Genomic DNA, 15,466 nt, shown 5'->3' with positions numbered 1-15,466 from the left:
GGGCTTCAAACGACGCCCTGATTAGCACTGCAGCCAAAACGGCACCTGGGCCACATCTGAGGTGTTCTCTCTCTCCCTCTCCCCCGACAGACATTGCTGACATTCCAAAACCCCTATCACGCCGCAGAGAATCATTATTTTGGCTCTCTGGATTTCAAGACCGCGCCGGGTTTCTCACAGGCAGAGAGCCAGGGCTCTCTGAGAGCCAGGCCAGAGTCAGATGTCTCGTCGTTAATTGGTTCTCCGATTCCACTCATTTGAAGCTGTGAATATACACAACCCTTTGGGTGAAGAAGTTCCTCCTCAACTCAGTTCTAAATTTGCTCCCCCTTATTTTGAGGCTATGCCTCTGAGTTCTAGTTTCACCTGCCAGTGGAAACAACCTCCCCGCTTCTATCTTAACTATTCCTGTCATAATTTTATATGTCTCTTTAAGCCATTCATTCCCCTTTCATTCTTCTAAATTCCAATGAGTATACACAGTCTACTCGGTCTCTCCTCATAAGCCAGTCCTCTCAACTCCAGAATCAACCTAGTAAATCTCCTCTGCAAGTCCAGTACATCCTTTCTCAAGTAAGGAGACCAAAACTGTACACAGTGCTCCAGATGTAGCCTTACCAGCACCCTATACAGCTGAAACATAACCTCCCTGTTATTAAACTCCGTTCCTCGAGCAGTGAAGGATACAATTCCATTTGCCGTCTTAATTATCTGCTGCACTTGCAACCAACTATTTGTGATTCATGCACAAGGACACCCAGATCCCTCTGCACAGCAGCATGCTGCAATTTTTTTACCATTTAATTAATAGTCAGTTTTGCTTTATTCCTACCAAAATGGATGAACTCGCATTTAATGGACTGCCTGCCTATTATTTCTTTTAATATTTAGGGCAGAAATTGTATGTAGAAATTTCTAATATATAAAGGAATCATCAATTTTGGTTTACATTGATATTTTCTCTGCAGGCATTTCCGTAGCTTATGTTCAGATGATACACCAATGGTTCGCCGAGCTGCTGCATCAAAGCTGGGTGAATTTGCCAAGGTTCTTGAGCTGGAGTTTTTAAAAAATGATATTATACCGCTCTTCACTTCCTTGGCTTCTGATGAACAGGTATGTAGTTACAATACAGCTTCCCGATTCTGAATTCATTCCTGGGTCCTTAGGTGCCAAATATGGGCGGCACGGTGGCTCAGTGGTTAGCACTGGTGCTTCTCAGCGTCAGGGACCTGGGTTTAATCCGACGATGTGCAGGTTAGGTGGATTGACCATGCTAAAATTGCGCCTTAGTGTCCAAAGCTGTGCAGGTTAGTTGAGGTGGCATGGAATGGAGTTTGGTTGGATGTTCTTCTAGCGGGTCAGTAGAGACTCGATGAGCTGAATGGCCTCCTCTTGCACTGTTGGAGTTCTACGATGGGAAACCTCGACAGAAGATTGAATCCATAGAATCATAGAATCCATAGGGCAGCACGGTGGTTAGCATAAATGCTTCACAGCTCCAGGGTCCCAGGTTCGATTCCCGGCTGGGTCACTGTCTGTGCGGAGTCTGCACGTCCTCCCCGTGTGTGCGTGGGTTTCCTCTGGGTGCTCCGGTTTCCTCCCACAGTCCAAAGATGTGCGGGTTAAGTGGATTGGCCATGCTAAATTGCCCGTAGTGTCCTTAAAAAGTAAGGTTGGGGCGGGGGGGGCGGTTGTTGGGTTACAGGTATAGGGTGGATACGTGGGTTTGAGTAGGGTGATCATTGCTCGGCACAACATCGAGGGCCGAAGGGCCTGTTCTGTGCTGTACTGTTCTATGTCTATGTAATCCCCACAGTACAAAAAGAGACCATTTTGTCCATCGAGTCTACCGTCCCTCTGAAAGAGCACCCTACCGAGGCCCACTCTCCCGCTCTGTCCCCAAAGCGCACTCTCCTAACCTGCACATCTTTGGATTGTGGGAGAAAACTGGAGGACCCAGAGGAAACCCACGCAGACACGGGGACAAGCTGCAAACTCCACACACAGTCACCAAAGGCCCAAATTGAACCTGGGTCTGTGGCGCTGTGAGGCAACTGTAATCGCCACCAGACCACCCACTTAACCATGCCCAAATAATCTTGCTATCATTCAACTTCCAGTCACAGATGCCTAACTTCTCCATGGTTGTTTCAAATCCTAAACGCTACCCCTCCCCAGCCAGTCACATGAATCTTCAGTCTTAATATTGGAAAAGAAGATTTTTCCACTGGATGCCATGATTATCTCTCTCATCTATCTTGCCGAAGCTGCTGTGACCCTCGTGTTCAAATGGTTTCTGTATTCAATTACTTATATCAACAAGAGTCCTAATTTATTCCACATGTGATGACGTGCTCTCCATGAAATATTTCTCCTATTTCACATTGATGCTATAATGTGGAACAGATGGCTCTTTTAGAAAGCTGGTTCACTCTAAACTCACTGGAGCAAGTGAGCAATCTGCACACAAGTATAAATTTTATTTTACTGTGGGTTACCATTGGATGGATGCAGTGTATAAATTGCGTGGGCGAGGATCAGGAATGGAATATAATTGATTGGCTCAATTATCATTGATAACATGTTAAACACCTGGTCTGTGGGATTTGTCTTGTCTACAGAACCTTCCTTTCTCGTGCTACCCTTCTTTGCCAACCTTTTACCAGTATAAATTTCTTGTCCACTTTGTTAAAGGCAACTGCCCATGTAAATGTGCCATGCTAGAATTGCATCATTCTGTCACTTCTGTGGCCGTAGGACTTCAGTGATGAGCCGATCCTCCTCATGGTGAGGAGCTTTTAACGTTCCAGCCGTGTTTCACCAAGAGGCTACACTTTGCCGTTCCTCCCTGTTGTGTAATACCAGGGTAAATCAACAAATTATATAAGAGATACAGGTGCAGTGTCTCAAATTTGGCTATTCAAAACCTGGTGATGTCTGAAACCCAGAAACCTAAAAAAAATCTGCTCTGTGGGAATTTTAAATAGTATTAGATGAGTAAAATAACTTGCAGCTTGTTTGACTAGTTGTTGCTGCATTTGCACAATGATGCACTGACTAGCTTTTAGCTTTGTGTGCTTGTCTTCTCCAGCACTCTGGTCTGAGCAATTCTTGACCCCATGAGGCCCAAACTGCCTGCCATTAAACTGGCAAGGTCCATAATCTGGCACTGCCTGGGCCTTGAAATCGCCAGTTTTGAGACTTTGTACCTGTAATTACATATCCGATATAAGTCATGTCTCATGGCTAACATGAATATCTAATTTCGTTTTGGCAAGTGATCTGTGAACAATGCAGTTATTTTCTATTTGTATCTTAAGCATTTCAGAGATTGTTGGCTGAAAAATCAAGATTTAACCAATATGCACCAGGTTCAAATTCCCCCATACAAATAATCCACTTGAGCAAAGGACTCCGGATAAGTTTGATAGTTTACTCAGCTGTCAAATGGACATTTGCAGTACTTGAAAGTCAGAAAGAGACCTGCGTGAATGATTAGTCTTTGTCATGATACCGTGAATTTGAATGGAAGGTGAACGTGCCCTACCATACCTCACTGTTCATTAAGGAGTGACTGCGGAGCTTTTTTTAACATTAATTTTACTGTTTACGGGCTCCCTTGGCTAAGCAGTTTAATTCTGCGAGCAGATGAGCCACATAGATCAGAAATTCCAGACTTGATCACTGATCTGTGCTGGTCACCTTGGCTAAGTTCGTAGATCATAGAATTTACAGTGCAGAAGGAGGCCATTCGGCCCATCGAGTCTGCACCGGCTCTTGGAAAGAGCAGCCTACCCAAGGTCAGAACCTCCACCCTATCCCCATAACCCAGTAGCCCTACCCAACACTAAGGGAAATTTTGGACACTAAGGGCAATTTATCATGGCCAATCCACCTAACCTGCACATGTTTGGACTGTGGGAGGAAACCGGAGGAAACCCACGCACACACGGGGAGGATGTGCAGACTCCGCACAGACCGTGACTCAAGCTGGAATCGAACCTGGGACCCTGGAGCTGTGAAGCATTTGTGCTATCCACAATGCTACCGTGCTGCCCGTATGACAGGAGCAACAATATAATCCGCCTCCGTTCTTCTGGTTTAAGGAGTAGGAGATCGGACACGATTCCATTTTGTGGTCATTATGCCCCATGGAAGCATGCTTTTGTGGATGAGGACAGGATTATCTTTGTCCTTGGTAACAAGCCTACCAAAACTTACTATCAAGGTTCATGGGTAAATATTGACCATTTTAATGACTGGTGCCTCGAATCATACCCATGTTTGCATGCACCCCAGCATGGTGCTGCCGAACATGTTGGAATATAAATATACCTATTGCATTCCAGTTTGTTGGTGATGGGGTCTTTCTGCAATAATAAGAACATAAAAACTAGGAGCAGAAGTTGGCAATTCAATGCCTCGAACCTGCCTCGATTCCTTTAGCTAAAGGGCCAAAATTTCATTTGCCTTTCATTTTTAATTTTTCCAATGAAGGGGCAATTTGGCATAGCCAATCCACCTACCCTGCACACCTTTGGGTTGTGGTGGTGAGGCCCACGCAGACGTGGGGAGAATGTGTGAACTTCACATGGACAGTGACCCGGGGCAGGGACAGAACTCAGCTCCTCGGCGCCGTGAGGCAGCAGTGCTAATCCCTACGTCACTGTGTCACCCTCCATTTGTCTTCCTTATTACCTGCTGTACCTGCAGGCGTCAAGAAACAATCTCCAATAACTCTCCCTCGAGGCTACCGTTGCCAGTTTGATTGATCCAATCCATATGCATATAGAACATAGAACAGTACAGCACAGAACAGGCCCTTCGGCCCTCAATGTTGTGCCGAACCATGATCCATGATGTCGTACGTTTCTTATAAACCTCCTACATGTCCTGGTTTATACTGTGCCCCACTGCAGAACAACTGTTTGGGAACCTATAGAATACTTCCACCAGGGACTTCTTTCCGTTGCTATTTCTTATTACTACCCAGACTACTTCCATGTCTGGATCTCCAATGCTTATATCATTTCTCACTACAGCACTGATCCCTTCCTTTACTAGCAAACCTAAACCACCGTTTCATTTCTGTCTATCTTTCCGAAATACTAAGTACCCTTGGATATTCAACTTCCAGACCGGGTCTCCTTGTAACTATGTCTCAGTAATCACCCCCAGATTATACTACTTTGTGTCTATTTGCGCAGTTAACCCATTCATTTTGTTCCAAATTTTTTGTGCTTTCAGACACAAAGCCTTTAAGTTTCTTATTTTAAGGGCAGCACGGTGGCCTAGTGGTTAGCACAACCGCCTCACGGCGCTGAGGTCCCAGGTTTGATCCCGGCTCTGGGTCACTGTCCGTGTGGAGTTTGCACATTCTCCCCTTGTTTGTGTGGGTTTCGCCCCCACGACCCAAAAATGTGCAGAGTAGGTGGATTGGCCACGCTAAATTGCCCCTTAATTGGAAAAAATAATTGGCTAATCTAAATTTAAAAAAAAAAAGTTTCTTATTTTATCACATTTCCCTCCTCTTGTCTGATTCCTTGGCGCAATATGACGTTCACACGTTCTGTCCTTGTTATTTTCTGGTATCAATCCACCTCGTGTCTAATCTGCAATCCTATCTTCTCCTTTAACTTTTATTTTTTAATCCCACATTTAGTTTAAAGCCCAATCTACAGCCTAGTTATATGATTCACCAACACAGAATAAGATGACCGAATCTGTCAACATTAAGAGTTTATTGATGAGAGCACTGTTTTGCTAATATGTACTTCTGTAAATTTTGTTTATTAAGGACAATTATGGCCACTGTTTTGAACGTTATTTTCATTCGACAGGATTCTGTGAGGTTACTGGCAGTAGAGGCTTGTGTGAGCATCGCCCAACTATTGCCCCAGGAAGATCTGGAAGCTCTGGTGATGCCTACCCTACGGCAAGCAGTAGAGGACAAATCATGGCGTGTTCGCTACATGGTGGCAGACAAATTTTCTGAAGTGTGTATTAATTGCATTAAAACATATTAATTAGTTCAAAAGACATTAGAATTAAGATCATACAGATTAGCTCAACATCACTGTAAAATAACCACAGTTAGCGATATGATGCTGAGAGTGTCTAAAACTTTGGGGTTTGGGCAAAGGGGGAGAGAAAAAATCCAGGATGGTCAAATTCTAAGTCCATTTAATTGACTTTCCATAAAATAAATGAACTTTTATTTTTTTTAAACCAGATCGAATTGATGTGTTGTATTGTCAGATGTGATTTTGGAATTTGTATTTTTTTTTACATATGATCTGAGATTTGGAAACCTGCTGTTATAAGATTCTGTTCACTGCACCTGCCAAATGCTGAAATAACCTGCAATGCATTAGGAATAATTCTATGGAGGAGCTGTAAAGGAGATTATTTAATAGAAATGCTAAAAATTATGAAAGCTTTTGGTAAGAGTAAATAAGGAGGAACTCTTTCTACCAGTGGCGGGGCTCTGATGCTAGTGACAAATTTAAGATAATTGGTGAAAAAACCCAAAGGGAGATGAGAAACTTTTTTTAAGCAGCAAGGTATCTGCAATCCAGTGCCAAAGGGGGCAATGGAAGCAAATTTCATCTTGAAAATGGAATCAAATAAGTAGTGCAACTCCAAATTCTCTGTTCGCAAACAACCTCACTTTGTATCAAGATCTAGCACTACATTGCAGAGTACCTTTTGAAGTTAAAATGGAAATTTATGATCCACCATTACACATTACTTAAAATCCTAGTGAATCTACCCGACATATTTCTCGTTGACACTCATTCCATTCTCCTTGCCTCGTAGCTTCAGAAAGCAGTGGGTCCTGAAATTACGGAAAATGACCTGGTCCCAGCTTTCCAGAACCTGCTAAAAGACTGCGAGGCTGAGGTCCGTGCAGCTGGAGCCAACAAAGTTAAAGGTTGGTTTAGAACGTTCTCTATTCTCATATTCCTCTTCCAGTCCATTGTATTTAGCGGAAGACTGAGGAGTGCGGAAAATCTCGGTGCTGTCAACCGGGCTTAAAAGATCCCTAGTCCTTCTTGAAAGAAGTAGAGTAAGTCTAACAACACCAGGTGAAAGTCCAACAGGTTTGTTTCAATCACGAGCTTTCGGAGCGCATCTCCTTCCTCAGGTGAAGCTCAGCTGCGCTCCGAAAGCTCGTGTTTGAAACAAACCTGTTGGACTTTAACCTGGTGTTGTAAGACTTCTTACTGTGCTCACCCCAGTCCAACGCCGGCATCTCCACATCATGGCTTCTTGAAAGAAGACCAGCAATGCTCCCCCTCATCTGTCCTTTTTATTCCTCAACCATCATCAAATTAGATGATCTGCTCATTTGTAGCATTGCCTTGCTGTGATTACAGTAAGAAGTCTTACTGTGCTCACCCCAGTCCAACGCCGGCATCTCCACATCATTGCTGTGATTAAATTGCCTAATACCAAAGCAGTGGCTGCATTTCAATAAAAGTACTTCATTGGTTCCAAAGTGCTTGACAACATACTGAAGTTACAAAAGGCGCTAAATGAATCCAAGCTATTTCATTCTTAATCATCAATCAATAAGGTACTAAATTCGGTGTGCATGCCAGCCAAGTCCCATTGGCGGAATCACAAAGTACTGTAGCTAGGATGGAAGAGTTTGGTTAGGGGTGTGGCTATTTCAGGAGTTTTTGAGTATTATATCTGGGATGTTGATACAGTCCAGTGCCTTCAGCTTTTTCTTGGAATGAATCTTAACTGTTTCAAGATTGGCGTCTTTTATGCAATGGACCTCAGAAGATGGTTGCGTTAGATCATCAGAGAAACGGGTTGATGACCCCTTCATTGGAAAATATTTAATATACTAATTAATTGCCTACTTGCAGAAATTGATTAACCTGCTGTTAATTTCAGATTTCTAGCATTTATCGTTTGTGTTTTCATCAGAAATCTGAGCTTTGTGCTGCAGCTTTCTTATATCTGTTACATGATGTATCTTACACCTTGGGTCAATTTTACATATTTTACCGGTGATTATATTACAGAAGATGGATTTAGAGTTTTTTTTAGCGCGAACCGGCTCAATAAAAGAAGATGGAAAGATTGGTTCTTCTGTAGGTTTGCTTACCCAGTGAATTTTATTTCATCCCACAATCTGTCTTAGATCTTGTATCTTGAAATTAGCTGGGTAAATTAGATTTGCTCTTTTGAATTGTCTAATTGCCAATCACACTTTTGTGATGGCCACCGTCTTGCTGCGAATTAGTGTGGAAGTGGAGCTGACGCTGATAAATATCATTGAATCAGCCATCTGGCTTACCGCCATAACTCAAATAATTTTGATGTGCCAGCCAACATATTTCGCCAGCCGTCCTCCGTACTGCAGCTGATACTGTACTCTTCATTGATGCCAGATCACTATTTGAATCAATTTGCATTCTTTGCACTAATGCAGCTTTGCCAAGAGTAAACAAAGAGGGAGTTTGGCAATTTACTGCCTCCTTAATAGCTCAATGTTTAAGCTACAAATGCCAGCCTTGTCTGTCTTATACTATTTAAAATGTATTTTAGTATCTTCGAATTTGCACGTTTCTTTGTCACCCTCTTTAAAGATTTCCAGTGCTTTTGTTTAGCTGATAAATATAGGTAGGTATGCGGCATAGCTGTGTACTGAGTGTTTTGCTTAAACTGTTTCAAAAGTTAACAGGTTATGGTAAGTGTCTTCCTTCAGTGAGAACCATGCATTAATGGTACTATATTATATTGCAGATTTTTGTGAAAACCTGCCAGCAGATTGCAGAGAAACTGTCATAATGAACCACATCTTGCCATATGTTAAGGTAACGTTTTCTCAAGTTGCAGTTGATTATGCAGCTTAAAAATTGCTTCAAAGCTGATTAGATTGTTGAAAGGGAAGCAGGTGTCAACAGTAGATTGATACCTTTATAGGGCATCACGGTGGTGTAGTGGTTAGCACTGCTGCCTCACGGTGACGAGGAACCGGTTTCGATCCTGGCCCTTGGTCACTGTCCGTGTGGAGTTTGCACATTCTCCCCGTGTCTGCGTGGGTCTTACCCCCGCAACCCAAAAAGATGTGTAGGTGAATTGGCCATGCTAATATGCCCTGTAATTGGACAAAAAGAATTTGGTACTCTAAATTTATTTATTTTTAAATTGGTACCTTTATATACAGTCATCTTTGATCACCAAACTTCTAATAATTGAAAAAATGTGAATGTGGTTCAGAAAGGTACGCAACCTTGTTTACATGAATAAATGTTGACTCCTTTTGCAAAATAGTCTCTCATCTGAAAAACTAGACTAAAAGATCCTCCATCATCTCCCAAGGCACTGCGATACTGTATTTCAACTTTTTAATAGTGAAATAGTGGGGTGGACCCCACAGTGCCACCAAAATGCACAAGAGCAAAGGAAAATTAGGCAAATTGGGGATGATTAGGTGAGCTCCAAAACCTAGGACATGGCTCTCCACTCTGCAACTGGATCCTCGATTTTCTGACCAACAGACCACAATCAGTAAGAATGAACAACGCCTCCTCCACAATAGTCCTCAACACCGGGGCCCCACAAGGCTGCGTACTTAGCCCCCTACTCTACTCCCTGTACACACGACTGTGTGGCAAAACTTGGTTCCAACTCCATCTACAAGTTTGCTGACGATATGACCATAGTGGGCCGGATCTCGAATAACGATGAGTCAGAATACAGGAGGGAGATAGAGAACCTAGTGGAGTGGTGTAGTGACGACAATCTCTCCCTCAATGTCAGCAAAACTAAAGAGCTGGTCATTGACTTCAGGAAGCAAAGTACTGTACACACGTCTGTCAGCATCAACGGGGCCGAGGTGGAGATGGTTAGCAGTTTCAAATTCCTAGGAGTGCACATCTCCAAAAATCTGTCCTGGTCCACCACGTCGACGTTACCACCAAGAGAGCACAACAGCACCTATACTTCCTCAGGAAACTAAGGAAATTCGGCATGTCCACATTAACCCGTACCAACTTTTACAGATGCACCATAGAAAGCATCCTATCGGGCTGCATCAGCCTGGTATGGCAACTGCTCGGCCCAGGACCGCAAGAAACTTCAGAGAGTCATGAACACCGCCCAGTCCATCACACGAACCTGCCTCCCATCCATTGACTCCATCTACACCTTCCGCTGCCTTGGGAAAGCGGGCAGCATAATCAAAGATCCCTCCCACCCGGCTTACTCACTTTTTTAACTTCTTCCATCAGGCAGGAGATACAGAAGTCTGAGAACACGCACAAACAGACTCAAAAACAGCTTCTTCCCCACTGTTACCAAACTCCTAAATGACCCTCTTATGGACTGACCTAATTAACACTACACCCTATATACTTCATCCGATGCCAGTGATTATGTAGTTACATTGTATATGTTGTGTTGCCCTATTATGTTTTTCCTTTTCTTCCCTTTTCTTCCCATGTACTTAACGATCTGCTGAGCTGCTCGCAGAAAAATACTTTTCACTGTACCTCGGTACACGTGACAAACAAATCCAATCCAATCAGGTTTGGGTAGGAGGATGAAGAAGTTGGAAGAGAGAAGTTCCACGATATTACAATCTTAGGAAATGATAAAAGAGAGTTGGACTTGAGGCAGGAGTTTCCCATGGGTTTCAGGAGCCCAAGCCCACAATTGCTGGGCATGAGACTGGCGGGACAATTATCCTGAAGGTAACCTCCTAATGCTGCCTCCATGCTCACTATGGTGGGCTTGCTTCCCATACTGCCAGTGGTAATCAGAAGTTCCACAGCGCTCGAGCCTCGGTAGCCCTACTGGGAGATTTGGACATTGCTGAGGCAGGTTGTGGACCACGAGAGCCCTTGGAGGAGAAAATTTAAATGACTATTTCAGGTGGCCAAGCTGGCAGGCCTCTGGCAGAAGTGTTCAGGCCATGGATGCAGCCACCTGCATGGAGCTGGAAGCTACTGGGTTGGTGGGGCTAAAAAGTCCTACTTTTGGCTGTAAAAGTGGAAATTGGCACAGCCAATCTATTTCCCGTCACCTCAGGACCAGGAAAGTCCAGCCCATAATTTCAACATAATGAGGAAACAGTCGGGAACATGTGTGCGGTATCACCTGTTGCTTAGTCACAAAAAACAAAGTTAAGAGGATTACCACCCTCTAATGCCAATAAGAAGGATCAAGGTTGCAACAGAGATTAACTGTGATAGACAAGGGGGATAACATTCGATCGTGAGCTTTTTCTTTGTATCTTGTTCGGACATGCAAGATAGACAAAATATTCATGCTTGAACACAATACATGGGCGTTACAATTTCTTGTGATGTATTGAAAGTGTTTAGTACGAAATAAAAAAAGCAAATTGTTAGCAATCAAGGAAATATGTGTATGCCTTGGAGTTGCAATTAAGGTCAGGAAAGCTTTGAGTTCAATAATGTATATAGAAGAAAGACTGAGGATGCAGTTAAATTGGTAATTGTTGGCCTTGGGGGAGACTTGAAAAGTTGCATTGGTGAATTAGCAAAACTTGAAGGCCTGCTTTGGCTGCTGGCATTTTCCTCATCCCTCCAAATCCTGGTGTTTATTTTAATCAGATTGGGAGAAGTGGTGGGCTCCAGGACAAGTAACAAAATGATTTGAATCTGTGCACCCAATGATGCAAAGTGGCAGCTTTGATTAAAAGACCAGATTAAGAGAGAAGTTTGGGACCTTTTAATTTCATCTCCACTGCTTAGAAGCTCTTTATGACCACATGGCTGAAAATGATAACTTGTCATGTGGAATGCCTTTCACAGTACACTGATTCCAGTACTGCTGTAATCATATACCCAAGTTAATGAGCCTTGAGGTTAGCATGAAATTCAGGCTCTGAATTTTCACTACTTTTCTGTTGCAGAAACTGTTCTTGGCAATTCTGCATGAGTATGTTGGCTCATTTTTCATGGTTGAAAGTTGTCTTTCCCCACTTGACATTTTGTTGGCCAGTTTTTGTTTTTCAGTTTCACTCGCTGAAGTGTCTAAACGTACTTCAATCCACTTGTGTATATGGTGGCCCTTGCAGTTGGGTGCTGTAATGAATCTAAGAAACTTGAATGTAAAAGAATATTTGTTTAAGTTTCAGAAAAAAGTGTATTAATAATAGCAATTGTTGGAACAAAACTATCAATGACCTGTCCAAATTAATTTGAGCGTATCAACTTTCCAGTGCTATTTTGGAATTGGCCAATAATTTAAGTTTGTGCTAGTTGTCTCGCATCTAGATTCAGTTGGTAGCACAAGGTGCAAAGATTACTTGTACTGAATATGCATATTTGGCACTAATAATTCCAAACTGCATATTGTGTTTTTATACAAGATGAACATATTTTCCATCCATTTGACAAATATATTTACAGCTTCAAAGCATCAGGGTCCCAGATTCAATTCCCAGCTGGGTCCATGTCTGTGCGGAGTCTGCATGTTCTCGCAGTGTCTGTTTGGGTTTCCTCCCACTAGTCCCTAAAGGGGTGCTGTTAGGTAATTTGGACATTCTGAATTCTCCCTCAGTGTACCCGAACAGGTGTTGGAATGTGGCAACTAGGGGCTTTTCACAGTAACTTCATTGCAATGTAAGCTTACTTGTGACAATAAAGATTATTATATATTATTTTTATTTAAATATAATTTTTATTGGAATTTTTTACAGAAAATATAAAACGTAACGACAAACAATGAAATGCAACAAAATAACCCATAATAACTAACACCCCCAGACCGTATCGACGCATGTATCCCATCCCCCACCCCCCCAACCCCAATGAACAACAGAAGAACTTAAAATAAATTTAAATTAAATAAACAAACATAGTCATCGTCACCACCCTCCCCCCAACACCTTTTCCCTCCCCCTTCCCCCCACCCCCCCCGGGTTGCTGCTGCTACTGTCCCCGTACCCTATCGTTGAGCCAGAAAGTCGAGAAAAGGTTGCCACCGCCTAAAGAACCCTTGTACCGACCCTCTCAGGGCGAATTTGATCTTCTCTAGCTTAATGAAACCCGCCATGTCATTGATCCAGGTCTCCACGCTTGGGGGCCTCGCATCCTTCCATTGTAGCAAGATCCTCCGCCGGGCTACTAGGGACGCAAAGGCCAGCACACCGGCCTCTTTCGCCTCCTGCACTCCCGGCTCCACCCCAACCCCAAAAATCGCGAGTCCCCATCCTGGCTTGACCCTGGATCCCACCACCCTCGACACCGTCCTCGCCACCCCCTTCCAGAACTCCTCCAGTGCCAGGCATGCCCAGAACATATGGGCATGGTTTGCTGGACTCCCCGAGCACCTGACACACCTGTCTTCACCCCCGAAGAACCTACTCATCCTCGTCCCAGTCATGTGGGCCCAGTGCAGCACCTTGAATTGGATGAGGCTAAGCCCCGCGCACGAGGAGGAAGAATGAACCCTCTCCAGGGCCTCAGCCCATGTCCCGTCTTCGATCTGTTCCCCCAGTTCCCCCTCCCACTTAGCTTTCAGCTCCTCTACTGACGCCTCCTCCGCCTCCTGCATAACCTTGTAGATATCAGATATCTTCCCCTCCCCGACCCAGACCCCTGAAAGCACCCTGTCGCTCACCCCCCTCGCGGGAAGCGAAGGGAATCCCTCCACCTGCCGCCTAGCAAATGCCTTTACCTGCAGATACCTGAAAATGTTCCCCGGGGGGAGCCCAAATTTCTCCTCCAACTCCCCCAGGCTGAGATTATTATATATTATATTACATTATATTATATATTATATTATAGGTGGTGCTGGACTAGGGAGAGAGTGCAACAAACTTACTCCACAGAACCATTTAGTAGCCTGAGCTTGAACTACATTCATTTAACACAGCAAATTGAATGAAAAATGTTGGAATAGTAGTTTGCTGCGTTAAGTGTTGATACATAAATGTGAAGGAAAATTATGACCCTTTGAGTTAGATTTGTGGACAGGAATTACACACAAACGCAAGGTTTTTAATAATATAGGAAGATAAATTAATGTATTGTCGAACTGTCTGTGCTCTTATTTTTGGTTCCTTTCCTGAAGCTGCAGCCTCGTACTTAAGGTATGGTACTGTCTCATGATCTAGTATCTTGGTGTAGCATCAATCCTTGTGTGATCCTGAACTGCCCCGATTAACAGATGATTTGATTTTAGGAGACATCTGTAAGAAATCTGACTATCTCTAATTATGTGTGGGTGACTTTGCTGCAGTTCTCATGTGATTGCGTGATGTGCTTTGTACTCTTGTTAGGCGGTCGATCTATCAGAATGAAGATAATGCAGTGAAATACATTGTGTGTCAATTAAAGATGCAAGAATGGAGAGGAACCTCTTAGAAACTTAGAAATTTGAGAGGACTGTTATCCAGATTTCAATTTACACATTTTGGAATTCATTGTTATCTTCAGGGCTCCTACTCCTGTATTCTGAATATTATAGGCCAAAGCACATAAAGACAACTAGATCATCCAGTAAAACACTTCACAAAGCACAACCATCCAATTTTTGAAAGTAAAGTATCCCCATCATGTTGGTCACAACAAAGGGTTAATTTTATTTTTCATGAGGATAGCCTTTTCCAAATCGCGATGTATTTAACTACTAAAGCTGTGAGCAATAAGGGGCCAGTCAAAATCAAAGAAAGGGCACATTTATTAACCATTCAATCTAAGAAAAATAATAAAAATGTGTATTGGACCCTCCTGCAGTGTTGCGACACCTGGGCAAGTCCACGGTCAACTCCAGCCCCACTTGACCCGGAGTCACAACACATGTGAATTAACCAATAATTCTTATAAAATACCCAATGTCTTTGGCCCTTGGCTGCCCAGAAATTACAGTCACCAGGTTTGTAAGTTGAAACACAATTACTCTTATTTATGACAAGAATAAAGATGAATAAGTAGCTGAATAACAAGCTAACCTACTACCTCCTTTAACTGTCCCACCCATGCAGACAAAGGGGGGGGGAATAATAAGGATGAAGGTTGAAAGATAAGAGACTTCAAACAGTTGTTCTTTAGCAGCTTTCCTCACAGCCTGCTGATTGATCAAAGTCCTTGCTGAGTCTTTCACTCAATACAGTACTTGCAGGGAGCAGGCCTACTGGAGAGTCACTTGAGTTCTTATCGAACGGGGCCTTTAGCTTGAGGTTCACATTCCGGCCTGTTACTTTCTTGAGACACTTCCGCCAACATCAAATCCTGCTTCCAGCTTGTGGTTTGACTTTGGGACTCTGCAGCCTCCAGAGAACGGTGCCCCAACTTGCTGGAGAGAGAGTCAGCCCTCGCTGGCCTTCTGAATAGAGTTTAGTTGGATTGTTTGGAAAAGACTGAAGTGGAACCCTCCACCCAAACTGCAGAATCAAAAGTGAAATAAAACTGGAAGTTTGTGACTCATAACGTTCCAATGGGATCAGATCCAATCTCCACCTGTTACA

At 43.4% G+C, this 15,466-nt stretch overlaps 1 protein-coding gene across 1 annotated transcript in view; it reads left to right on the top strand.

Annotated features, from left to right (window-relative positions):
• Window positions 1–15,466, top strand: part of ppp2r1ba (protein phosphatase 2, regulatory subunit A, beta a) — a 60,494-nt gene that overhangs the window by 23,859 nt on the left and 21,169 nt on the right. The window contains exons 5-8 of the mRNA XM_038778519.1: window positions 969–1,116; window positions 5,844–5,999; window positions 6,823–6,937; window positions 8,767–8,837. Of these exons, the coding sequence (XP_038634447.1) occupies window positions 969–1,116; window positions 5,844–5,999; window positions 6,823–6,937; window positions 8,767–8,837 (490 nt within the window). The remainder of the gene's footprint in view (window positions 1–968; window positions 1,117–5,843; window positions 6,000–6,822; window positions 6,938–8,766; window positions 8,838–15,466) is intronic.

This window comes from Scyliorhinus canicula, chromosome 19 (genome assembly GCF_902713615.1).
Source record: "Scyliorhinus canicula chromosome 19, sScyCan1.1, whole genome shotgun sequence".
Lineage (NCBI taxonomy): Eukaryota > Metazoa > Chordata > Chondrichthyes > Carcharhiniformes > Scyliorhinidae > Scyliorhinus > Scyliorhinus canicula.
Note: the sequence above shows the minus strand (reverse complement) of the source record. Positions and strands in the feature narration are given on the sequence as shown.